Source organism: Pholis gunnellus (genome assembly GCF_910591455.1).
Source record: "Pholis gunnellus genome assembly, chromosome: 1".
Lineage (NCBI taxonomy): Eukaryota > Metazoa > Chordata > Actinopteri > Perciformes > Pholidae > Pholis > Pholis gunnellus.
Window position 1 is genome coordinate 7,387,824 of NC_136528.1, and position 27,096 is coordinate 7,414,919.

General features: G+C 42.4%; 2 protein-coding genes across 2 annotated transcripts; both read right to left on the minus strand.

The window, feature by feature from the left end:
• Nucleotides 1-1,168: 1,168 nt before the first annotated feature.
• bbox1 (butyrobetaine (gamma), 2-oxoglutarate dioxygenase (gamma-butyrobetaine hydroxylase) 1) lies at nucleotides 1,169-21,193 on the minus strand. The gene is made up of 8 exons (XM_079166061.1): nucleotides 21,109-21,193; nucleotides 19,653-20,072; nucleotides 17,268-17,382; nucleotides 5,329-5,527; nucleotides 4,435-4,540; nucleotides 4,110-4,306; nucleotides 3,296-3,462; nucleotides 1,169-2,613 (listed from the first exon to the last, which is right to left on the minus strand). The coding sequence occupies exons 2-8, from the start codon at nucleotides 20,055-20,057 to the stop codon at nucleotides 2,453-2,455; spliced, it is 1,350 nt and encodes a 449-aa protein (XP_079022187.1). The 5' UTR covers nucleotides 20,058-20,072; nucleotides 21,109-21,193; the 3' UTR covers nucleotides 1,169-2,452.
• Nucleotides 21,194-24,909: 3,716 nt separating this feature from the next.
• Nucleotides 24,910-26,490, minus strand: fibinb (fin bud initiation factor b). The gene is made up of 2 exons (XM_079164020.1): nucleotides 26,352-26,490; nucleotides 24,910-26,179 (listed from the first exon to the last, which is right to left on the minus strand). Exon 2 carries the CDS (start codon nucleotides 26,173-26,175, stop codon nucleotides 25,552-25,554), a length of 624 nt encoding a protein of 207 aa, XP_079020146.1. The 5' UTR covers nucleotides 26,176-26,179; nucleotides 26,352-26,490; the 3' UTR covers nucleotides 24,910-25,551.
• Nucleotides 26,491-27,096: the final 606 nt, after the last annotated feature.

Here is a 27,096-nt window from a genome sequence, read left to right on the forward strand (position 1 = left end):
TTTTCAGATTTTTTTTATGACATACTATACTATGACTTTTTGATGATAGAAAAAGTCATCGTATAGTATAGTATACGATGACTTTTATGACGTACTCTGGGGCGACTGTGGCTCAGTGGTAGAGCAGGGTCGTCCTTCAATCAGAGGATCTCCGGTTCAATCCCCGGCTCTGCTAGTCCATGTTGATGTGTCCTTGGGCAAGGCACTCAACCCCAAATTGCTCCAGCAGGCTGTGTGTGAATGTTAAAATGTTAGATAGTCCTTATAGACAGGTGGCACATGCAATGGTAGCCTCTGCCATCAGTGTGTGAATGGGTGAATGACATGTAGTGTTGAAGGACTTTGAGTGGTCGGATGACTAGGAAAGCGCTATTCAAGTCCATTTACTGAGACATTTTTACTACTTTTCATGATATACTATACTATGCCATGTTGTACTATGACTTTTATGGCATGTCTTTGCATGGCATACTATATTATGTCTTTCTATATCATTCTACCATACTTTGACTTTTTGAAAATCTATTTTATGACATACTTTTGTCATGGTCCACCTGTTTCCCATCCACTCATCAGGACCCTGCAGAACATAAACCCCGGCTCAACACTTCAGTCTGCGCCTGCTTCTGCTTGTTCAGTTTGCCAACATTGTAGTAACGCCACAGCTATGTTCTAGTGTAAGCCGGTTAAATCCTCGGGTTTCATGACCTGTGTATGATCACGTTGTTTTCTCCACCTGCCTCCCCCACACCTCTCCAGCCGAGAGCTCACCTCCCTCTGCCTGACCAACTCCACACAAATCACAGGATCAGCTCTCCCCTCACATTCTGAAATAAAGCTGATTATGAACTTAGCAAACCTCTCGCTGAGTTTCTGCTTTTGTGTCCACAATCCACTTCACACAACAATATTACTTTATGAATCTTTTTAAGAGTTACTTCACTATTACTTTTGACTCTTTAGTGAGACACTATTCTGACTTTGTGTATATGATGAACTAATTATCTATGAATCTGACTTTTATACTATACGGTGACTTTTCATGACTATATAAGACATACTATACGATGAGTTATGAGTTTTTATGACATACTATACTATACTATACTACGACTTTGTTTTTATATTTTTAGACACATAAAGAGACCGGAGGATTTCTTTTTTTTAAATGTTTTATTAAATGTACAAAATGTGAAATCGATGGAAGCAAAGCCTTGAGCAGCCCCAGAGGCTAGATGAATACCATCATACTCATCACTGGTAAGCATGTCTGTTTTGGGGATTATTCTTCCATAAATGAGCAAGACTACAGAATAAATCAATCCCAAACCGTCCGTATCTACACTTGAGTACACTGTGCCGTTTAATTACGTCATAAAAACATGTTCATGGGTATTTGAAGGATCAGTCTACTTATACCACAAGAGTTTTTTTGATTACTCGATCCAGGTAACCCTGCAGATAGTCTTACATCTTGGATGCTCAGGACACCTTTGTCTGAATCTTCCTGATCCTCTGGATAATCCACAGAACTCTCAATAGTTTGCAGGATCATCCAGAGAAACATGGCATCATATCTGGAAAGATAAGTGAAAACGTCCACTTATCAGCCAAGATATTTATATTTTTGGATAAACCAATGTGTTTTACATGTCTTAAAAAGATTCAGATTGATAATGCAAAATCTGGAAATGCCGAATCTCAAAACCTCAGCGGATAAAATAAAATGTTTGGGTTCGTCCAGAAGCCACTGAGGTTAATCACACGTCTTTGTAGTTTGGTTTTTGAATTTGAAACTGCAGATGCGTCACACTGCCACTTCTAGTACAGCTACTTTAGTTCAAGGCCATTTTCTATTCAGACTGCAACTCTACAGAGTGAAGGGAAAGTCGAGGACACCATCCTTTGTTTTAGCCACACGACTGAACAGGAGAGTTAGCAAAGACACTTCTACATTACATCTAAAAGCACTCCCTCCTCCATTAATAGTCAGTGAGCAATAAGGTGAAATGATATATAATAATGAGTCATTTTAAGGTGGCCAGATTGTCTTCAGACAAATATTCAACCAGAGAACTGGGAATGATCAACTTCTTAAAAAAATATATAAAACTGCACAATATCTTTATAATAATGTGACATTCTCAGGAAAACGTATAAAACCTCTAAGTTAAATTTAAGCTTATAAAACGTATTTGTCACTCGTCACTATGACTGAATCCAAAAGCACTTTGCATTGAATCGTTGCACTATGTTGCATGTTTGAAATACATGTTGGAATGCGTCCCTAGCTCTAAAATCATTTTGTAATTCATGAAATTATTTCATTTATGATTTGATGCTTTGCTACCTCAGAATCAGATTCTTTAGTATTTTTACCCTTCTACCGAGTTGAGAGCAACATTCGGCTTAGCTCGCAGTTTAAAGAAAGACAGGTTTGTGTTTCCGGAGCTCAAATGTTTCCGTGGACCGAGCTGCGGAGGATCCGGAGGCGAGACATGACTTCATCCCAGTCCACGTAGGCGCCCTCAAGGTGCCGCGACCTGTCCGGCCTGCTCCTGTAGGTCCTCCGGCCGTGCAGCAGACGCCAGTTATCGAAGGTCAGTACGTCGCCTGCAACACGACAACACCAACACATCAGTCACGAAGGAGTGCGGTGCATTTCATCTGATCCCTATTTCAGTGTGGAATTGAGTTTGTTAATGGAAAAATGCTTGTGTAACCTATTCGCTACACGAGTCACAAACATGAGAAAGAACAAAACACAAACAGAAGTACATCCCTGTGCATCTTTTTTAAATGCAAACAGCAACAACAAAACAATTTCCTGGGCAATTTGACCGACGCCTTCACGTAAAAATACATTTAAAAAAAGCCGGGAGGTCGTTTTTTTTCCCGGAAAAACAAGTTTCAACACCGTCGCCTTCAGATGCCGTTGGGCGACTTGTTGGAACAGGTTTGTTTGAAGGATCTCAGGGAGGCTTGAACCCCGCGTCGCCCCGCTAACGGCCACACTTTGATCTCTCACGATATCGCTCCTTCATCTCTGTCCTCTGGATGCTGCAGACTCTTTGCAGGGCATTGATTATTCAGAGAGCGCTACAGCACTCTTGAGGTAATTTGATTTGGTCCACAGTGACAGAGGTGACCCTGACCGCGATGATGACAAAGATGTTGTTGCACGTCATCGTACCAGACCAGGATCCGTTTACTACGAGCCCGAGTATCTACGACTAGGGGGGCTTTTTGTTGTTGTTACGTTGCATGGGGAGGGTTTAGAGAGTTGCACACTGACCTGGCATCATTTTGTAGGTGACCATGTTCTCTCCTCGGTTTATGATATCCATGTAGGCCCTCAGTGCTCTGTAGAAGGGCTGAACCTGCTGCACGGGGAGGTCCAGCACCGAATCTCTGGTGGCGTTGTTGTAGTTTATCCTCACGACTCGGCCCTCGGCATCAACTCTGAGAGGAAGAGGAAGAGGAGGATGTCAAACTAACGCATCACACATTAAGTAACATCCGAAGTTTTAGAGCGGAAACCATTTGTTGATTAGTTGATTAGACGCTCAACAAAAAAATAATTGGCATTTTTGCTTTTAACAAAATTGTGGCCAAATTCACTGGAAGGGCTGCAACTGATGATTCTCTTTTTAACTATCGATTCATCTGACAAAGATCTGGACTTGGAATATAACATTTCAGAAAATAGTGAAAGCCAATGGGATGTTTTTTAATATTTAACTGATCGCTGGACAAAACAGCAATATTTGCACTTTGGGTTGTGGGAAACCTGAGAAGAATGTTTCAGGAAAGTCTCAAGGACTCATTAATTAATAAAAAAAGTAATCAATAGATTCATCAATTATGAAAATAATCACTTCAAACAATATACTGTATATATTGTTACACAGTTTTGGTTTTGCCACATTGAGAACATTTGGACATAATAATTCTGAACAGCAGATGGCAGTGTCCCATTTCAAATCACTCCACTGCATCTATTTCTTCCTTTTAATGCACTTCTTTTAGACTCTTTCAAGGCCTTGAACACGGAGACAGTAAATGTGTACGCGTGAGAATGAAACCGGTGATCTGACAGTCCGACTTACTCGATGATGCACTTCTTGGCCTGCAGCATGAACCGGCAGTAGTCTATCCCCATGTCGGTGAAGTCCACGTGGGCCGAGGTGAGCGTCCTGAAGGCCTCTGGGTCTTCTCTCTGCAGCAGCTCGGCCATGTGGAAGCCATCCACCATCTCGCTCTCTCCTCCTTCCTCAGCATCGCTGATGCAATGCAGCAACTGCACCTACAACACACACACACACACACAGTCAAAACAGACCTAAGAGCAGCACGTGAATGCATAAGTGATACCGTATCTGTTTAGTGTCGTTTGATCCTCTATAAAGAGCGTATAAGTCCGATTTTACTCACTCCAGGTGCGTAGTGCAGTGCAGGGTAGTCTGTGTGGGGACTGAGCTTTCCTGAAGTGTAGGCTATATTGTTTGCCATGTGTTTGTCCTCGACCTGCCATGTGTGCCTGAAGACAAAGATAACATTCATTAATCAACTCCTAGTTAATTATACTTTGGCTTTAGAAGATAAGTAACAATTAGGCTGCGCGGAGAAGCGGATGAGAGGACATGAACTTTGGGCAGCTTCACAGGACTGTAGTCCCTGAAGTAGACACTTCATTGGGACGCTAACGAGGTAAAGTTATCTTCCGCGTTGCGTTTGCACGCCTCGTTTGGATGCCCGACTCGTAAAATGGTCTGGTTTCTGCGATGGCAGGCCTTCAGCTTCAGTCTGCAGCGACTTTACTTCCAGCAGTATGAGCTCATGCGCTGGCAGAGGGTCGGCTTTACGCTCCAAACCTCTGTTCTGACTGAGTGCACCAGGTAATTCCTCTGGCTTAAAAGAAAAAAGAAGCTGGAATGCTCTTTCGGTTGTTTTCCCCGGTCTCTGTCCTCAAGTAATCAGCTCTGCAGTAAGTCAAAGTGATGAAGTCTGGTGTGATGAAAGGGCCGACAGACACTCTCTAATCTAAACCAGATCAATCAAAGCCACAGATAATTGACCAGTGGGGACTTTTTTCATAAACGTTAACGTGGTTAAGTGAGAATCTGAGAACATCTTTCATCAAAATATCAAACTCGTTTTCTGCTTCCCTGGAGAAGGGTTGTAAATAAAAAGGTCTTTTGTACTTCATTTTTTTTTGGTGCTAATAACACTCTCTGGGCTCCGCTCCAGCTAAAATATGATGGGTGGAAAATGTAGCCGTTCAGGATTTAGTGGGGAGTCGACGGACGAACAGTCACAGGGTCTCACCCGTAGAACGTCATCCTGAGATAGCCGATCCTCTCGGCGAGTCTGGCCACTACGCCTTGCTCCGCCGGCGCCCCCTTCAGGTGGACGACGCCAACGCGGCGCAGGGCCAAGAGCCAGTCCAGCGCGGCCTTGTCGTCGCCGAGGACCTCCTGGTAGTCGGCCGTGGGAACGCGCAGTTTGGAGTCCCAATAACTATGCTCTGAAACGAGAAAGAGGATCATGGAAGAAACGCCACTTCATCTTAGTGGAGAGGTACATACAGTGGCTTATGTGGGGGGGGGGGGGGGGGGGGGGGGGCGCGCTGTGTGTCTGACAATAAATAAGCCGAGTGTCTGCAAAGCACCAACATGAGGCTTCTCCACCCAACAGTGCGTCTTTGTCCGGGTCTGTAGCTGCTCTGCATCACTGCAACTTCATCAGATGTTGCATTCATTTTTTTTCTTTTCCACACAATTTATAAACTGTTCGCTTCTCGTGGAGTGAGAACCTGCATCATGTTCTTTAAGCACACATTTACTCCATGCCACGTTAAATAAACCCTAACAACCGTTTCATTTAGCAGAGGATATTGGCAGGTTTTAGCATCATGACTTAAAGCCACATTCAGAACTCACAACTATAGGTTTGGATTGACAAACTGCATGTTTTCACTGAAGACATCTGCGTGCAGGGACCAGAACCATCCAGGTGTGCCGCAGGAATGAGCTACAGTAGAGCGAGCGTGCCCATAACATTTGCACACGTCACTACTTTTAGGAAACATTCTTTTCCCCGAGATGACGGAAAGAAAGTTGAATAATGTGCGGTAAGAGCTGTCTGGCGTGCTGAGGGCAAAATAAATCAAGCGCACACATCGCATAATACATCACGAACGTGTGTGGCAGATTTATTCACTAAATATTGAGGAAAAAAAGAAACCGTTTTTTTTATTTTTTATTAGAGCAAACAATGCATTTATAACTTAACTGTTGGTCCCTTGTCTCTTTCATCTGAGACGGTGCCAATGCGTACGATAGCCTGCTCACTTCAAGACAAAAGTCTCCAGACAGAAGTGGAAAGAAACCCTCCCACTGCTCTCCACCCAGCTGGCTCCACTCCTTTTTTTCCATGCAGTCCGTCTCCAGTGACTTCCACAGAAACAGCTGCTACGTGCATTTGCAGGAGCAGGAAGAAGGGTTCAGGTGAGGAGCTGGTGTACCTGCCTGATGTTTGCGTCTCCTCCTCGTGTCTCTTTTCAGTACCAAACCACTTGAAAAAGAAAAGCTTCCAAACGGCTGCGTCATGGACACATTGCGGGGCTAAAAGCCGGCAGGAGAAAGGGGCAACACAGCAAAGGAGAGTTCGCACAACTTCACGCATAGTTAATCATCCCCAAGTGTCTGAAACGTTGAAAAGAGAATGTGACCGCTCGCTCTGAAGGCCGTAAAGATTTACAGTTGCAACAAACAAAACTGGTGGTGAGGACCTTCAGTGAAGGCAGAAAGCCACAAATCATGATCACCGGGACTCGCAGACCTCCCTCCAGGCTGTTGTCACACACGATCAGCTTCTGGCCGCACAGTTCACAGGGTCAGGGTCCCCCCGCTTGTTAAGGCTTGTCAAGGGGAATCAGAAACTGGAGAAAAGGTCAAGCCTGAATGTTACAACTGCTCTTGTGAAACTGGATCCGGATGGGTTTTTTTTTTCTTTGGGTGTCACCCGTGACAAAGCGTCCACGCCGCCGGCCGCTGGTGGCGGTGTGCATACACATCGGCTGTGTCGTCCCGGCTGCCGTGCGGCTCGAGTCTCATTCTGAACACGCTCGCTGCTGTCGAGCGGGTTCACGCCGAGGTCTGGCCGGCTTGTGCTGAGGATGAGAGCTTTGCACGAATATCTTTCTTCTTTATCTTGTAATCGGCTCGTCGCGTACGTTTGTTTTAAATAGAAAAGGCTAATCACCAAATCTTGGATGTGAAGGATCACAAGGAATATGTACGTCTCTTCTCGGCTCATACTGTCAGAAGAGATTAAAGAACAAGCAGGAGTCTCGGCACCCGGACTGCTGTAGATACACATCTGGTCAAATGTAGAGTCGACGAAACAGAGATTTGATGCTTGAGAAGTACATTTATTGAAATAATATACATAAGTGCAGTTTTAAAGTACTTCTACTTCACCTCAAGTCCAAAAGAATCTATGCAACAGATTACTTCTTTCGTGTTTTGTGGACATTTGAGGTCTTTGGTCTTGTTGATTGTCATGATTTTACAAGCTTTGTATTTTCTTTATGCTGAATCATCGTACGCGTCAATTCATGTTGTTTTGTCTGCTTTTCATATTTGTTAAAATGCTTATGTGTTAATGCATTAGTAGTAATAATCCAGTGATGTAATATATATGAATAAAAACTCTAAAAAGGGCCCATTCTATTAAGATCTTTCACATATGACATTTAAATCGGTTATTTTTACATAAAAGCGCTGTTAATGAATTGATAATCAGCGTTGTTTTCAGCCCCAGCGGGCAGCTGCTTTCAACAGGACTCTATAAAGCTCCACACACACACACACACACACACACACACACACACACACACACACACACACACACACACACACACACACACACACACACACACACACACACACACACACACACACACACACACACACACACACACACACACACACACACACACACACACACACACACACACACAGTGGAGCACTTAGCAGCTAAAGAGCCAGAGATTCCCCTCAGGAGTTGGTGGAGACCAAAAACGGAGCCAAAAGAGAGTTATTACATTATTGTAATTAAAATATTGTAGATTTACATTCACCAAGTGGCCGAAACACGACTCCTTATGAAAGATAAAGTTGCTCTGTGACTGCTGGACGTGTGAATAAGCAATGTTTAGTTCACAGCTTGCTTCTTGATGCAGGTTTAAGTTCCACTGCTTTTCACAGGGGTAGGAACACCTGACAGCCTGACGAGATAGTGTACGTGCATGATCCCTCTCCTGCCCCCCTGCCCCCCCCGGTCTGCTCCAGTGGCTTTTCCAGATGAGGAAACCCGAAGCCGCGGCTCCTGCTGCTGTCATGGCAGTTTGGGCTTCTCCACTCCACTGTGCTCTGTTTAAGCTCGCTCTCCTCTGCTGCTGGGAGCGCCTTCAAAAAGCTCCGTTTCAATCACTGCAGTTATCCAGAGAGCTGTTGTTTTGACTTGGTTAAGTTTTATCACAGAGCTCAGATCAGCTCCCTTCAATGGGCCGTCTGTGGAACGCACAGCGGAGGGCTCAGAGCCACATCGGCAGGAACTTAGCTTTTTGTTGAAAGAATGGGCTCTACAAATGAGTTTCAAGCTGTTTAGACTAGAAGCACATTTTAGACACAGTCCTGAAATAAAGTAGAGCAAGATTGACTCGGTTACATTACATCACTGTAAAAATACTTTACAGACTGTTTCCATTTCATGCTATTCTATATTCATGTTGTACTTTTTACGCCACTACATTTATTAGACAGCTGCAGTTACTTTATGAATTAAGATTTCATCCATAAATCATATGATGATCTGATCAAATATGACGCATTTTTATAGATGAAACTACCGAACTGTAGCTATAAGACATGCATATGTAAACTGCAATGTTCCTCAGTAGCAACAATCCAAATGTATAATATACAAAAGTATAAGACTCACAGGGAGCTATTCTTCTACATTATGAATGCAGGAATTTGACCTGAAACTGTTCTTATCTTGCAGTCTTTTCAGTACTTCAGTAAACGATCCGACTACTTCCTCCACCGCTAAATAACGACACTTTTGACCGACTTCCTCCTTATTCACAAAGCAATAAATCCGTAACTCGGTTCCATCCCTGTTGATGCACGTGTTAAGTGAATACAGATGACTTAAACCAGGTTGGTGTTTTTACCCCCGACTCAGCTTGTTAACAGCTGCAAGAACGAAGTCTGCTTAATGGTCACTGATTAGTGTTGTTGAGAAGAATAGCAGCCGTTCATTACCATAATGCCAACATGTTGCATTCATTAGTGTTAATCTGTTACACAACTTGCTGCCGAACTTAGAGCAACTTCATTACTTGTTTTAAGGAGGGAATAGCACCTAATTTGGCCACGTGTTGATATATATATATATATAGTACTATATATCTATCGCTGTCTATTCAATGATTTTTTACCCATTAACAGCTAAAAATATTTACTTCAAAACTTTTTGTTACTTCTGGGAGGATTGAGATTGTATTAAAGTAACTAAAGAAAGTGCTTTACTTGTAAAATATAAAACAATTCTGCCTTTGATCGCCTTCATAAAAATAATTATTTAAAAATAATCATTTTCCCCTTTAACCAGACGCACGAGTCCAGACATTTGAAAAATAAAAGAGAAACTGTGCTCCTAGTTATATTCCAGTCAACAATTAGCATGCGTGTTTACCCAGTGTGCATAATGTGTGTGTGTGTGTCAATGCAGCTGCAAGAAAACTCCCTCCACCCTCCACCCAGTCAATAAACACACCTTTATCTGTGAAACATACCTGGATGACAGAGCAGCCAACCTCTGCACTCCCAGTACGGAGGAGACAGAGTGAGCAGTGTTTTCTAACTGGAGAGCTGCCGTCTCTCCACACACACACGCACACGCACACGCACACGCACACGCACACACACTAATCCAAACACAACCCTTTCTCCATTTCTCCATCCTTTAGTCTTCCCCACATTCTAGTGAGTCTTGCAGTAGTTTGTCAAACGTTGTCCAATTCGATGTTTTCAGTAGTATTCCATGCAGTCTGATGTAAAGGTGTTGAAATTTCAAAAGAGATGACAAAGAGAGAATTTAACCCAAATATGGTTGATCCGTGAAGGATACAGGAATATACTGTGAACAAAATAACTGTGTGTGTGTAAAAATCAGTGCTATTTGTTGAAAGGAGGCCTAATTCCCCTGGAAAGAGACATCTGATATGTGGAAGCTTTAGCCGACCACCGGTATGTTGGACAGATCTGAATCTAGCAACGCTTCACGGTGAGAAAAGCTCATTTAGACGAATGAACGCTTACAGTTTAGATTCCTCAAATTCCATTGATAACACGCCACATGCACACGTGTATGTAAGCACGTGTTCGTTCACACATCATTTACAGCTTCAGCCTAACCGTCTTTTCCCGGACTGTCAGGTTTTGGAAAACAGTTTTTTTTTCCACGGATGGACCTCCACCGCTTTGTTTCCAGGGAACCTTTTCTGTCGACTGACGAGTGAAATTCAGAGCAGATGGCAGAAAGGAGACGGAGCACATCAGCTGCTACTTGGCCGAGTCACATGGCTCAAACTTTATCTCTCTAGCACGTATATCTGTACAGGTACGTGCAGATATACGTGCTCTGCAAATCACTGACAAATGTATGCAAGTAGCAAAATATATGTGAGAGACGACCATAAAGCACAATGCAGAACTTGATCTAAAGAAAAGAAGTACAAATAAAGATTTAAGTTTAAAAAAGGGAATAAGAATGTAATTACCACCCAAACAGTCGTGATGTAGTTTACGTCCACGTCTGTCCAAAATGTCATCACTTCATCGTTTTATCTTATTGGATATTTGTGTGAAATTGTCAAAAGTAATCTTTGACCACCAAATTCTAATCCGTTCATCTTGATTCAAAGGAGATGTTTGTGCCAAATTAGAAGAAATTTGCACAAAGTGTTGATGAGATATCGTGTTGGCGTAAATGGGATGTATGAACGGATCTAAAAACCCCAAAAATAAACTTTAAACTGACTAAAAGCCGGCCTAAAAAAGTGTTACGTGCACATTCAAAGATACCAGCATGCACCACTTCCAGAAGGTCCTTCGGCAGACACAGAAGAGGATGTGCTCTATATATATATATAGTTAAATCTGTACAGAAACATGCAACAAGAGTAAGCCCTTGGAAATGGGAGCGATGTTTGCTCTTCTTCTGGCCCTCAGGCTGTGGAGTACTGGATCAACTTGATCTGATTTATGACAGACTGAGGTATTACACTTGTCAGGGTCTGCTATAGATCATCGGTCTTGGTTGGTATCTAAATGTATTACCTACTGCAGCAAATAGCGCCACAGTGTACTATAAAGTACACACTGCTGTGGAACATTTTCACCTCGTATTTAGGGCACGCATGGCCTTTGTCAGACCGGCTTCACAGAGATTCTCACAATGCTCCGGATGATTAGGACCAGATAGTTGAGAGCAGGGATCAATTGAAGGACAATCTACAGCTCAAGATTAGATATTTTTCACGTTTTTTTGGCTGCGACTAGTAAAAGGAGCTGTTTTATTTTGGCAGGTCAAAGGAAGAGGTAACAGGAACAGCTGTTTCAGTGAGAGAAATCTCATCGCACCTTCAGTGTCATCATTCTCTGTCAGTCTCTTAACACATTACCCGTTAATTAATTTCATGAAGTCTGTCCAGCATAGTCCTAAGATTTTACTTACTTGCATTGTATTTTGAAACTACACTCCTGTGTCAAAGGTAAAGAATGAACTCTCTAGAATGTTATTATTGAACCCGTTATTATTGTACTGTTTACGGACCACACCCATCTTCAAACTCCGCCTTCATTATGAGCTCGACTAAACACACCTTTAAAGCTTCGTGATGCCAAATCAGGCATGAAGGCTTGAAGGCATAAACCCTCAACCTTCATTTTGATATCAACTACAAACCGGTTAAGCTTCCAGACTGCTCGGGTTGGAACGCTTTCGCAACGACAACATCTTTCTACTGATGAACACACACAGACTCAACAAGTAGAAACAATAGCAGTGTTGCTGTTGTGGCTGTTAATAAGGAGGATAAAATAAACTTTATTACACCCGTCTTATCAGAAACATGGAGCACAATTTGAGTTTGTGTTCTGCTACCATCTACTAGAGGGACATGAGGTACAAAATCCTTCTGCAAATGAGTAAAGTAAACCGGCAAATCCCTTTAAGTTCTTTTGTTGTTCTACTCCACATGAACCATTCAACCATGGTGGCTTGCTGTGTGAAGCTACATCAACCTTTGACCTGCAGAGCAGCAAGAAATGGGAAAGGGAGGCCAAAGAAGGCCGGGCGGTGGTACTTACCCCCATTAGCACAACTTGCTGCAGTTATTCTAAGTGATCACAGCAAATGACTCAAGTTGTCACGGAAATGACATGCCATTATGCCCCATTGAGGGCCAGCGATTCAGACAGTTTACTCAATCAGAGAAGGCTAGACGACGGACTCCTTTTACAAACTACCGATGTGAGCTGGTGGTAAAGTGTGTGAGAAACGGCTGGGAGCTGCGTTTGGTTATCTTTCTACAAATTCTAAAACTCCATTTAACCTGTTTCAAATCCCTCTATTAAATACCAGTCACATGAAATTAGTCATGATTCCCTCCCCGGCTAAATAAACATGACAAGCGCAAAATGGGAGGCCCCGAGACGATGACGTGGTTCAAATATGAAAAGCATCTGGCAGGCGTTTGCGTAACTCACTGACTGGTGAAAGGGAGAGTCATTGAAGATAAGGTCGTGAGGGGCGCAGCGTAGCTGTCAGACGAAAAGCTTGTATGTCCAAAACTGTTATTTTTCAGGAAATATGACAAACTGTGTTGTTGTTAATTGTACACTTCATCGTCAAAGTTGTGCACTGTGTCCTATATGGTCAGATACTTGCATGTGTCATTATATTAGCAATATTTGACCCAAGCGGCAACCATTTGTTCTTAAAAGTGAAGCCAATGCTTAAGTGCCTTAAACCTGCATTCTCTCTAGTGTCCACCAGGGGTCGACTCCTCTGGTTGTATAGAAGTCTATGAGAAAATGACTTTACTTCTCTCTTGATTTATTACCTCAGTAAACATTGTAAACATGAGTTTATGGTCTCAATCTCTAGTTTCAAGTCTTCTTCAATACAGCATGATGTTCATTTAGTAAATGATGGTCCATTTAGAGTCAAACAGACCATAAAGCAGGGGATGCTTTAGGGCGGGGCTATCTTTTGATAGACAGGTCGCTGCCACGGCGTTGTCAGTGTTTTCGTCTTACAGCTTTAACCCTGTCACAGTGTGTTATCAGTTCATGAAAGTTAATTCTAACATTCCGGTCACCTAAAAATGTCTCTTATTCAGCGTTTTGTTGTACTTAGCTCCACCCTCTCGGGTCACTTTGGGTTGCAAAAAAACAAGATGGCGACGGCCAAAATGCTGACCTCGAGGCTTCAAAAACAGAAGTCCACAAACCAACGGGTGATCTCACGGTGACTACGTCCATCAATGATTAGAACGGGCACTCAGCCGCTGAGGTCACTTTGCTAGCTAGCTACGCTAGTCTCCTCAGCAAAAACTTTCATCTCAGATTGTTAACACTAGAGCTGGATGATTAATGGGTACACTGCACAGTTTTAACTGAGCATGGAGTTCCGCGGCTCTCGGTCGAAGCCACAAGCCACTTTCACCCCGCGCCTTTCCAAGCTGAACAAGAGCCAGCGGTCACGGCGCCGCATAGAGGAAATGTGGCTCAGGGACGGCCAGCCAGCACTGGGGGGAGGTCTCATGAGGAGATCCTCCCACACCGAGCAGCCGTCTTCTGACCCGCCTAGTTGAATCCCCCGGGCAGACTGCTGTTTAGTGTGAAAATATGTTCAGTTCATTATGAAACTGTGGGGGACACTGCCTCAGAAGAAACCAGACAAAATCACCTCATGTAAAACCCACAAACAGAGGTGAATGGTGACCAATGACAACATGATACAAGAGATACAAGGACTCCGCCAGAGAGAAACCAGCATGTGTGAGTTCCAAAGGTTCTGAACAGATCTGAGATGAGACGCAATACTTGTGTTGATGATACTAGCTACCAACTACCAAGTGGCCTATGAAGTCCAAGGACATAGAAATAAATGAGTCTACAGCCACACTAGTGTAATGTTCATTGGTTAGAATCTGTTAAATACTTTGGTTTGTCTAACTCTGACCTGAAGATGGCACTAGATGAAGCATCAGGGGCTCACCAATAATGTCCTCACTGAATTTCCTGATAATCCATCTAATAGTCGTCGTGACATTTCACTCATTAAAGTACAAATGCCAGCCTGCTGGGGGAAAAGTCAGGGGATCATTGGGGATCATTGGGGATCACGATCATGAATGCCAATCCAAGTAGCGGATATTGAGAGATTTAACAGGAAATATATATAGAATATCTATATATATATATATATATATATATATATATATATATATATATATACATACACGACAAGTAAGGAGATCCCTTCAAGTTATTACAGTTCATCCCGAGGGTAACATAAAGGTTTGAATCAAAATGTATGGTAATCCGTCCAGTAGTGAATGGACATTTCCAACTGACAGACGCGTCGTCATCAATCCACACTGCTTTTTCTTGGCAAGACCCGCCCTGCACAGCATTCGAGCGCTAGGATTGGCCGGGCAGCCATGCTCGCCGAGATACTGGATAGCTGATTCTTTCAGGTCCCATACCCCGTACCCAATGGCCTATCCTGACCCTTACTACTGGAGGTTGATGCCTGATCTTAACCAATCGTCTCTGCCTCAAACCAACAGACATTGCCAGCCCTGGAACAACAACCATGCGGGGGCCTGAAGTGGCTTCCTGTAGTTCATGCCCTTTGAAAATAAATGTTCTTATATGTTCTTTTGCAAAAGCAAAGTTACCAAACTTGTATCGTAAATTGCTAAAAATATAGTGTCCAACTGTATATTGGGATATTAGAGACTGTCTGTAAGAACTCCTCCGTCTCAAACACCAGGCAGTTTGAGGTTACATTCCTGGTTACACACACCTACAGGCTCGGGGATTTGTTCGTTCCCAAGGAAGGAAATACTGACAACGGTGAGCTTGTGTTTGGTAAGAACATGCAGACCTGTTCTTGACCCTCACTCTTGAATCAGTTTTCCATATGGCGGAAGCAGAAGGGGGTCTGAATGAGACTCGCATGTATACCGATGTCAGCCTTTAAGAAGCTCCGCTGCTTTACGCTGTTCACATGCAACCACATGTGCAAGGACAATAAACTAGAGATGTCAACAAATCACATGTGCATCCTATACGCTACAGCGGACATGTGAAAATAAAAGGAGGAACTGAGGAACTGACTGGACAGTTGAGATGCATGGAACGTCAATTAAAAGTTAAATCTTCTGTCTGAGAATGATGGAAAACGCGTTCTATATTTGGGAGTGTGTAATACAGATTTAAAAGTTTTCAATATCATGAAGTAAATGTCCTTGAATAGTACTATTTCCATGTCTCACTCCAATAATAGCTGCCGCTGAACTACATACTGTGGTTTGAGTTACACAACTCCATAGAAACGGTAAAAGCAGAAGAAAAAAACATTAGTTCGGACATAAAAGCAGGAGGCTGAATAATACCCCCAGAGCTCCAATTTTCATATTGACCTCGCAGTGTCCCGCTCACTGTTGAGAGCACTTTAACAGGCATACTCGGGCCTGTAACATCTAGGTGCACGGCATGGAAAAGGAAACAGAAATTCAAACTGTGGACTACGCTTCAGTTAGTTAACGTCACGGAGAAGTAAAGAGCGAGAACAGGAGCCAAAACCCTCCGAAGTGAACACTGTTCATCATCCATCTTTTTTTGAGAAAGTAGACCTTTTTCCGGGAATTTTAGGCAGGAGGAAATAATTAAACCCAGACAGAGAGAGTGTGTGTGTGTGTGTGTGTGCGCAACATAATCTTGTATTGTGTTTTGGTGTTTGAGTTTAGCGGCGTCTTCCAGGAGCACTCCTGGCTCCGAGCTGGACATTTTTTTTCAGACTATCTGTCTGTAGATTCTTATGAGGGGGATCTGTTTACACTTCAACATGAATGGAAAGGTTCTGCAACACACACACACACATTAGTCTAATCAGTCTGGAACTGAGCAGGAGCCACTCAGCCCTGTGGGTCCTTCAGGACCACGTGTGTGTGTGTGTGTGTGCGTGTGCGTGTGCGTGTGTGTGTGTGTGTGTGTGTGTGTGTGTGTGTACACAATCCCGACTACAGTCCATCCCCCGCTCCGCTGAAACGCTGCTACCTTGTTCCACGGCTTAACTTTCTCCTCTGCTGTCTGGCAGACTGTAAAACGTACTGGGTCATTGTAAATGTGCTGTAAAATGAGTTCTCTTTCCAGTCTTCAGAAGAAGAAAAAAAAACTTCCTCCTCAACAACCCTGTTATGGTACTGAGTAAGAAAGAGCCTTTTCTATTACTTTGGCCGTCTCTTTTTTTTTTTAATTATAAATTTGCAACCAAAAGTGACACGAGATGATAGAGCTAGTTACAACAGAGCGCTGAATAAAACATTTTTAGGCTGAAAACACGGACAACTCCCAGACCGGACGAACCGGTGTAGTGACCTGTCAATCACGAGTGTATCCAGAGTGAAATATAATGTTCATGACTATGAAAGTATGACAGTATGGAAAGTGTTGTGCGTGACAAGCTTCATGTACAAGCAGGTAACACTAGCAGAGAAATGACTGTTCTCAGAAATGCCGTAAATCACGAGTGTTTGTTCATCCTGTTAATTCTAAGACAGCTGCGTTGTGATTTATGGCCTCCTATAACCATCTATTTGATCAATAACAGGGTAATCAATTAGAAAGTATTAATTAGTTTCAGACCAGTGCAGTCCAATCAGTACAGGCCCCTTTGTCAGCAGTCTGAATGCATTATGTGTATTCATTTTTAATTTATTAGCACAGCACCACTGTCTTAACACTTACACATTATAAATACAGTTGGGGGAGATGAGTGATTTCCAGCTATCAGCAGCTATACCTACATTTAAGGTGTGGTCCTCAATTCATTCCATTACATGAAATTCTAAAATGACGACTTTTGCTTTGGACAAAATGAAAAGCCGGACTCACCGTTGAGGAAAAGCTCTTCTTTTAATGCTTGTCTGGCAGCAGCAGAGAAGCAGCGTTTCTTCAGCCACTCTGCATCAAACACACTAGTGTGCTGGTCGGGCCACGCAATGGACACCTGTAAGAGACATAAACGCTTATTGATCCCGATTGAACCCTTCGCTAAGCCCCGCCCCTCGCTGCTACTCCATCAAGCTGTCAGAGCTACCATGGAGCCCACACTGTCACTAACTGCACTCCATGAAAAAGTATTAGCTATGTTCTTGGGAAAAGTGATTTTTAGAGAGAAGCAGACAGAAGGGTCTAACATAAGGATATATCCAGGATGTCTAACTGATTCAGCAGCGAACACAAGTTTAAAAAACAAAATGCTAACAGCAGTAAGCAGCTAACCCACAGCAACCGAGAATGGCGGCAAGTGGTGTAACAAACCATCGTCGATCCATGATCTCTACGGATCCCCCCCTCACAAATAAAGTTTTACTGACGATCGTTATCCACTAATATTCAGTAAAATATGCGAATCAGGACGCCAGTATTTATGCTTTTCTAGTCACCGATCTCTGTTACACTGCAAACAATCAGTCCGTGTTCAAAATGACGGCCGTTAGCGATGCGGCCATTGTCCTAACGAACGAAGGTTGTGTTCAGTTACATTATGATGCGTTCAGGTTGTGTTCGGTGAGTAGTGGGCGAAGGTAAATTATAACGTTATCATGATGTGTTCACGTGTAATCTCGTAAAATGTAGTGTTGGTGAGAAACTTTAATAAATCCAGTAGTTTGAAGGAGATGTTTTCACAACATAAATAGATATTAGAGATGAATTATAACCTGTTTACATTAGCTCTATACATCTTATAATATATCATTAAAACTACTAATGACAAGATTTGTTCTTTTATGTCCTAAAAATGTTGTGTTTTATGAGAAAAAAACCCTATAAATTACTATAACAAAGTAAAAGGATACCATTTAGAATGTTTGATGGTTTACAGACTTCATTTTCTTATATATGCGTAAGTTAATGATATGCTAACACACTCGGCTAATGTTAGCTCCGCAGGTTTTTACGTAGGAAGATAATATTTTAGAAACGTATATCTCCTTCCAACGTCTCTGAGTATCACTGTTACACAACATTTAACCATGACGGGCTGAAAAATCCACGAAACCAGACTGACAATGAAGAAAATCGGAAAACATCAATTGAAAAGATTGGATTCGTATGTCCACCATCTGCTTTTTCTAAACGGTTTGTTTTGGCCCATGCAGCTATCTAATCATTTCTATAGCCACAAGCCAACGTGAAAACATTGCCGTGTTACTTAAAACACATGTTTACTATAATACTAGATCAGCGAGTGAATCTTGATACAGGAAACATAATTACATTAATTTCTTGTCGACATAAGCAAATGGCACACAGAAGCTTGGCAGCACTCTCGTTGTGAAAGCAATCCGTTTATAGCCGTGTCCCACTTCAGGGACCTCTGAAGGATGCAGGAGCTGGTTGATTTGGAAGACTTAAAGGTCAGAATGAACGAGTGCTTCTGACAAAATTAGATTGCCTAACCTCACAGTTCATCACCAGGCAGTTGCCCTCAAACAGTCAAACCAAAGTGTAAACGATATTAGTCAACTGAAACCAGTTTCATGAAACTTTTACACAATAACAACTGTTTAAGTAATAAGCTTAGTATCAGTGAAGTATCATTTATAACAGTAATGATGCGATAGGTTCAGAAATAGTGTTATGTTTGTTTTCATTTTTGATTAATCTGATGAAATTCTCTACAGCTCAAATGGCTTTAATGCAAGAGGAGGAACGGCGATTCATTCTTCCATTGGAGAAGATGGAACAGTCAAATGTTTGACTTTATTTCTTGGAAAATGACTTAAACTGCTAATAAATGATCAAAATAATTGCAGATTAATTTGCCGTTGATGAACTAAGTGATTTATCAACTCTCATGTGAATAAATCTTGACAGCAGAGAGTCAAACCCATAGAAATAGAACAGAAGTAGGACGCTGATTGAACAGTTTTCTGTGGTTATTTGACCAGTATGTAACACAACGTTGATTGTTGATAGTTGCTTTGGGGCCGTAAAGTGCTGACGCAGCTCGAAAAACAGAAAATGAGCCAAACAAAGTTGTCACTCATCTGGTGATAGCAAATGTGCTTTCTAAAGCTGTGACAAGAGAGTGTGGATGAAGCATTACGTTGTTATTTCACTCATTCACTCTGTCTCTCTACGCTTCATAACCTCACTACTCTACTGCTCGCTTAAGTCTTTTCTGCAAAAACTCACCTCAGGGTTTGATATAGAACGTCGTGCTGAGCATGTGAACACTGGCGAACGAGTCTGATAATGGCGGCGGCCTACCTTGTTGTTGTTGGTGACCTCAACGACGTCGATTCCAGTGTGGATGTCAAGATCAGACAACAACAGGTTCCGGGCCTGAGCGGAGTCCAGCGTACACAGTGGACACCGGCAGTTGTCTCTCAGCCAGGTGAACGGGTACAGACTGTGGCCTCCATCCTCCCACTCCACCTCCATCATCCGCTTCTCATCCAGAGCCCGGACGTTCCTCACCGAGTGTTGAGCCAGAGGGAGGGAGGCAGACCCCAGTGTCTGCTGCCCGCGAAGCTGCATTGAAGTCAGGCAGGACGGTAGTGGACTCGCAGCCCGTCCTGGTCTACGACAAGCCCTCAGAGCCTGGCAGGCCATCGCAGAGGTGCTCCTCTGCAGGGCAGGCAGGGCGAGACGGGAAAATGTACTCATCCACATTTCAGGCCTCCAACACTGTAGTTAATGAGAAAGGAAGGCAATACAATGAAAGAAGGGAGAGACAGGGAGTGCGATTACTGCGTCAGTCAGGTGTCAGGACAGCTTTGAACAAAACCCAAATCATTGGGTACAGTTTAAATGTGAGCTTGGGAAGTTGAGACCGGTCGCTGTGCCAATAAGTCTGGTCTGTTGACTGTGTGCTGGTATTAAGATCTGGGCAAAGCTGCTGTGCAAAACAGGAACATTATTTTAAGAAACACATGTACAACATGTGCTGTGATGAGTAATCCTGCTCCTGTTTACGGATTTGTTGAGCCATGTGGCTTATAGTAGCCCCAAAAATTATGTAAACATGCAACTGACTGCATAAATAAACTGATTAATCAGCTAATAATCATCTTGATTGATTGGTCTACAGTTTGTTGTGTTTGTTTGTTTTTTTTAATAAGAAAAAGTGATGTCATCATCATATGTCTCATATGTCTGACCAACAGTCCAAAACCCAAATATATTCCAAGTCACTATAATATTGAGACGAGGAAAAACTGCAAATACTCCCATTTCTGTAGTCTTTTAAACCTGGTCTATCTACGTCTTCAAGTGTGCTTGTTTGCGCACGTGTTGAGCTAAATGTAGCAGCCCCTAGTGACGTACATCTTTAAAAAGAACCCTTTCATTCCAGTTCCCTTAAAACTACCAACACAGTTATTTACGATGTGACGTCACAGATTGGCACACAAACATCACGTTACCACCATTAAAAACCAAAACAGAAGCATAAGACCAAAGTTAACCCGGAGTGTAGTGCACTTATTACATCGAGGTGCTGACAACATCTTCACTAATAAATAAACAGTCGTTTCGTTTCAAACTGCGACCGGAAATCACATAAAAGAAGTAGGCGAAGAAGAAGAAGAGTAGCCGTCTAAAGCAGGAGCTAACCTGTTAAGCTAACAAGAGAGGCTAACCTCTCCACAGCTGGGTTTACCGGCTTTTTAAAGTTCGTGTATTAAAGTGGCATCAAAAAGCTGTCAAAGTGTTTTAACGTTACCTGTGTTGTTTATATATATTTTGGGTTCCTCTTCCCCACGAGCGTCGCCACGGATGCCGCTGTGTGTGTGTATGTTTGTGTGAGAGTGAGAGAAGAAGTAGGTGAAAGGTTGATCCCACGAGGATGACATAATCACCTCGAGTGCACGGCTGTTGCTCTACTTTTGAGTCCTACGCCAACAACTAGTGATCAAGTACTGCTACAATGGCAGCTTATCTAGGAGGATAACATTTTAGCCTTGAGGATAACATTTGCTAAATAGCGTTAAAACACAAGGAACATCTGAGCTGAACAATAACCCCAATCCTGAATAAGAAAGACATCGACCTGCTGGTGCTTCTAGATGAGAAAAGCATTACCAAAAGCATTAGTTTATCCTCTGGGGACCTTGAATTGGCTTTTTTTTTAGCAAGCAAATGGAGCATTCACACCATATTCGGTGGATGAAAGAAAGAGAGAGAACTTATAGTTACAATAACGCTGATATGACATGAACGTTTAAAATGTAATGCCCATCTAATAGAACTAAATGTCTCCTGGATCAAGTCACATGACACATTTCAGTCATGGACAACAGACCGGCTAGAAATCTGACATATATATTAAATATATTCTAAGCTAATTATTTCTCAATGTCCCAGAGAACTTTGCAGTCTTGTCCACAGCTGGGTGAACACAAAGATATTCTGAAATATATAAATCTTCATCATTTAGTCATTTAATCAGTTAGTCGGAAAAATTCGTAATATTCTGAAGATCAATGTTTGTTATTTATCTGGCGTTACATTCGCTGGCGTGTGGAGGAATGTAAGGATTTGCTGCTTTAGTTTGTCATAGATGACAGTAAGCTGAATATGTTTGGGTTTTGGTCTGATTATTGAATAAAACAAGGAATTTATGGACACCGCCTTGGGCTCTAAGAAAGTATATTTGTAATTTTTCATTATTTTCTCACATTGCTAAATTAATAAAGAAACTCATCTGCACATTAATCAATACTAAAAGTAATATGAGTGAAAGTTTTCTGCGTTCGGTCGTACCTTTCAGTTTTCCTCCACCGGTACCTGGAAAGATGATGAGTGGATGTGCAGAACCTTCTTCTACCCCTGCTAACATCTGAGCAGAGGTTTTAACAGCGTCATTTAGCAATTATTAACCCGACTCACCGTCACCCATGATACAATGGGAGTTTCAAAGGGTAAGTGAGGATTACAACTCAGTCACCTTTGCAGCTGATGTCTGCACAGATTCAATAACAACAACAACAACAACAACAACGCTGATCAAGCAAACAGTCAACTTTCATGTAATCCTGGAGAGAGAGAGAGAGAGAGAGAGAGAGAGAGAGAGAGAGAGAGAGAGAGAGAGAGAGAGAGAGATATTAAAACATAAATGCTAATATTATTGCTGGAATCGAGTATATTAACGTATTTTCACTTTATTTATTTTTTTGTAGCAGAATAAAAGAGACGTGATCAACGCTGAAAACCTGTCTGATTTTATAGGTTTATCATTTGTCAATACTTCTGTCTGGGTTACTGGCTGTACCCTTGAGAAGGTACACAATGTTCTATCAACCTGTAAATGGTACAAAACTACCATCACCAATTAAAAGGATCCATCAATGGTTAGCCTTCCTTGGATTAGGTGTTAAAATTATGAAATTGTTTGTGTTGAATAAGTGTTTTTTTCCTCTGCGTGATGCCAGTGTGTTCGTCTAACGCTGAAAACCGTAGGCATTCCCCTCTCATGGAAACATACAATGTAGGCTAAAGGTTTTCCTTTGTGTTGCCTCATCGTTTACACAATCAGAGGGCTCAAAAGTCAAAACCGTCACACTGCACTTTGCAATGTGACATGATTTACATCGATTGGCACTTTTTGTCAATACAGTGCGGAGTTGTGGGTCCTCGTGACATTTTAAGGCCCTTTGACTCAGTTGCATTCGTGACCTTTAAAAGGTCTAAGTACTAAATAACGTCATCTTGATTGGAAGGTGCACCACCGCCACCATCAACACGACTTCCTTACATCTCTGCTCCTCGTAAATACCAACAACCGGTCTTCTTTCCTTCAAAGCACCCACAGGACGGCTGTCCGTATAATCTACAGCAGACCTCAAAGCCTTGTAAAGCAAACATGGAGGAGCACTTTGTCATTATGGAGCATGTGGCAATAGTGTGCAGTGCCAGTGGTTATAGTGCTACACTCAGGGGTCACTCTAAAATCACTCCACAGTGACTCTTAGCAAAATAAGGAAACTGTTTAATCTCTTTTTACGTCATTAGCTACTTAGAGGAGGTCAATAATAGTGGGAAAGACCAAATCATAGCATGTTTATTTAGGAATATCTCATAATATTGATCATTTCTGCCATAAAAAAACAAGCATGCAACGACACTTCAAACACAAACTGTTTATTTAAGAAGACACAACACAATCCGATTAGTGTTCGACATCGAAGTCCACGAGTGCTGCCTGCAGTCTTATCCGTCAATGTCTTTACATCTCACCGCATATCTTTAAAAAAAAGTTAAACAAGAATAGATGTATGCGGCTCTATTTCAAAACTTTATATAAACAATGAATACATATATGGGTGTTTTTTTTTTGTAATAAAGATATTGACACTCACAGTATTTACTTACTTCTTATAACACACTGTACATTTTCCAAGATTATACTGCCTGTGCAAGCAGCACAGTAGAGGCCTCGCATTGTGAAAAACCACGTCACAACCTTTAGCACCGGGACAGTAAAGAATTGTGCTGCTAGCCTGTTAAGCAAAAAATAAAATAAAATACAACGTAGGTGTCCTTATGTAAACATTCTTTGATATTCTCAGAAACATTCATCGGAATCGTCCCGGCTCATTTATCCAACTTTTTTGGTGAAAAATAAACCAAGCACATAGCATTCACTCGTGAGTACGGACACAGGCACACAGGCTGCCCAAAATCTCCAAAACTCACTCCTCACTCTGTTTTTTTGGTCACAGAGGACTGAATGAGTTTTGGGGAAAACTCTTCATCTGACTCAGTGTTATGAAAGCTGACAGTTCCTGTTCTCACTTTAATGATCTGCTGACTCATGTTGGAAGCCGTTGTTTTACACACAAACACACACACACGCACACACAAACCAAGTGAATTCATACTTACCTAAAATGACCATATACCTAGCAGAGTCATAAAGCCACACATTATTTATTGGACAATATTACTGTTATTTGTGATTGAACTGTTGTGTGTTTGCATGGTGTGTAAACACCATGACCACAGTGTCTATGAGTGGGCATTAGGATGATTTACACAGTCAGATAGTTGACGTACACCGTTTATACGTCGGCAGCTCTTTAATATCTCTGGGAATATTGCGAAATCACGGAGCACGACCGCGTTTTTTTGGCAATTGTTAAATGATTCTTTTGCATACGATGAAGTTCTTTGATTTGTTATGAGTTTATTTGCAGGGTCATCCTTTCTAGTTGTTTTATCGTTTAAGAATTTTCTCAGTTAGCTTTATTTTTTCAGAAAATATATCGCCATATTATCATATAAAAATGTAATTGAACCGAATGTGAAAGAGGATTTTATCCATATTGCCCACTGCTCATTGTCTGCTCATACAAAGTAAGCCGTCAGATACTTACTAAAGTTCAAAGCAACACATTTTTCTTTCTTACTACGAGCAGTTCCTATTGCCACAGAGATAGCTTTGGTTTATGCCCAGGTTTTTATTTTGTATTATCCATCACAGAGATGCATGCCATTAATCCAATGGACACATATGGAATTTTGTATATTCTGGAGCACAACTAAGTTTGGAAATGAGCACAATATCAACAACAATAATAAAGGTCTTAAACAGAGTCTGATACATAAGGCCTCTGTAAACAGGACCGTGAGATCGGGTCACAACAAGGGATCCATCATGGTTAATATTGTACTCAAGTAATAAATAACCAGATTACCAAAACACAGTTAATATGCAGTGAGTATTGGGGGGCCTTTTTTGGGGCCCCCTGGGGCAGCTGCCTTCTTTCCACTTTTGGTAATCGAGCTTTGGAGAAATATCACATGACCTGGACATATTCATCTGCATGGCTACGTACTCAACATCAGTGTACCTGCAACCGCTCATCACCGGTTCCTTATGACTACGAGTTGTGTGCATCTTTCCTCATAAAACCGATCAGATTTTTTTATTTGAATATTTGTCAGCAACAACAACAAAAACTGTCGAGTATTTAAGTAAAATGTATCTTTTTTTGACAAACCAAAGTTGGGAACAACTGGCCCTTTAACTTTTAAAATTTTTTTTTTTTATCCCTGATATGACTGCTCATTTTTTTAACCCCTGTCTCTGCCCCGTGCTCTCACACACACTCAACCACAAACAAAAAAATAGTACTCTACTGTAAAGTGTGGGGACTACTTTCTCTCAGAACTTCATGTATTCGTTCTTCAGTCTGCTCAGCCTCGTGCCGTGGCTGCGGATGATCAGAGACAGCAGCTCGTGCTTGTCCTTCAGTCCCAGAGAAATGTCCACCGTGTCCTTCAGGACGTCCCGCGTGTGCACCACCATGCTCAGGAAGTCGTCGTTGAGCCGGTGCTCCTCCTTCAGCTCGCTCTCCTGGCTCTGCTTGAATTTCACCTCCAGCTCCAGCAGCGACTTCTCCGAGTTTGTGAACGCCTCGCTTATCTGCGCCGTCTCCCTCCGCAGGTACCTCCCGTAGCTGTCCTCCCCGTCCAGGTCGTAGGAGATGCTCTTCCCGATGCCCTCCAGCACCCGTGCCGAGTCCTCGATCTGCCGCTTGATGATGGTGAAATCGTCCCGTATCACCGCGTCCCGGTCCTCGTCGATACCGCACTTTCGGTCGTCGGTCATCTTGAAAAGCATCTGGCACTTCTCCGGGTCGTCGTTGTCCTCATAGTCTCCGTCCGGCACGAAGTAGTGATGAAACGTGCCGTTGGACATCTCCGGTTGTAACGGTCCGCGGTAAAAGGCTCCGCACGTCGGCAGCGACAACATCCCGGCGCACAGGAGCAAGTGAAGAAAAGCCATGGTGCTAAACGTTGTCCCAAACACACGCACGAATACCAAATGAACTTTACTTTCAAATGTTATTTCAGTTAAAGTGTCAGCCGGACGGACTATTTAATCCCCAACACACATATTTCAATCAGGGTTAAACGTCCAAAACTGCGCAGTTAAATTGAGACTTTGTTGCAGCTTTTTACCTCAATATCCTCTTTGTCCAAACAGTTTTTTAAAACAGCCTCACTTCTTCTTGTTAACCGAGCCTACCAGCGTCCATCACTGCCGGTGAAACGTATGAACAGTTTGTAGCTTACACTCCCGACTTCGCTCGGTGCCTCGAACGCAACATCTGGATGTCTGGATGTCTCCAGTGCGCTTCGGTTCTTTTTTCTTTTTTTGGGGCTAATAATACCTCTCTGCTACTCCTCAAATTACAGCCTCTCCTCTCCGTCACTTTAAAAAACCAGCTGCATTCAGCCTGGAGCAGCCGAGCCGTTAGAAGCCTCACTGAGACCAGTGTTGATTCACTTAAACCGTCGCGATGTGGCGCAGCTAGATGGTTAGAGAAGTTATGAGAATACAGCCTACTGAGGAACAAACAAAGTGGCCACGTGAATACATCTTGAAACGCGATCCAGTGCAACGGCTCTATAATTTCAAAGGGTTTTTCTAAAACTTATTTTAGAATAGCCTGACGACATGTGGCACAATATGTGGACGTAGACTTTTATATCAGGCTACATATTTGTTTTATGAGTTAAACTAGTACAGTGCAAAAACACACACATATTGTATAATAAAGTGCAGCTGATATATAATAATGCACATCTTAAAAATGACAATAAATGCCTCTGTGACACATTGGAGAAAAAGATAAATGACATCAAAAAGTGCAGGATTTTCTCCCCCTGTTCCTGATACTACATCCATAATTAATTCATTACA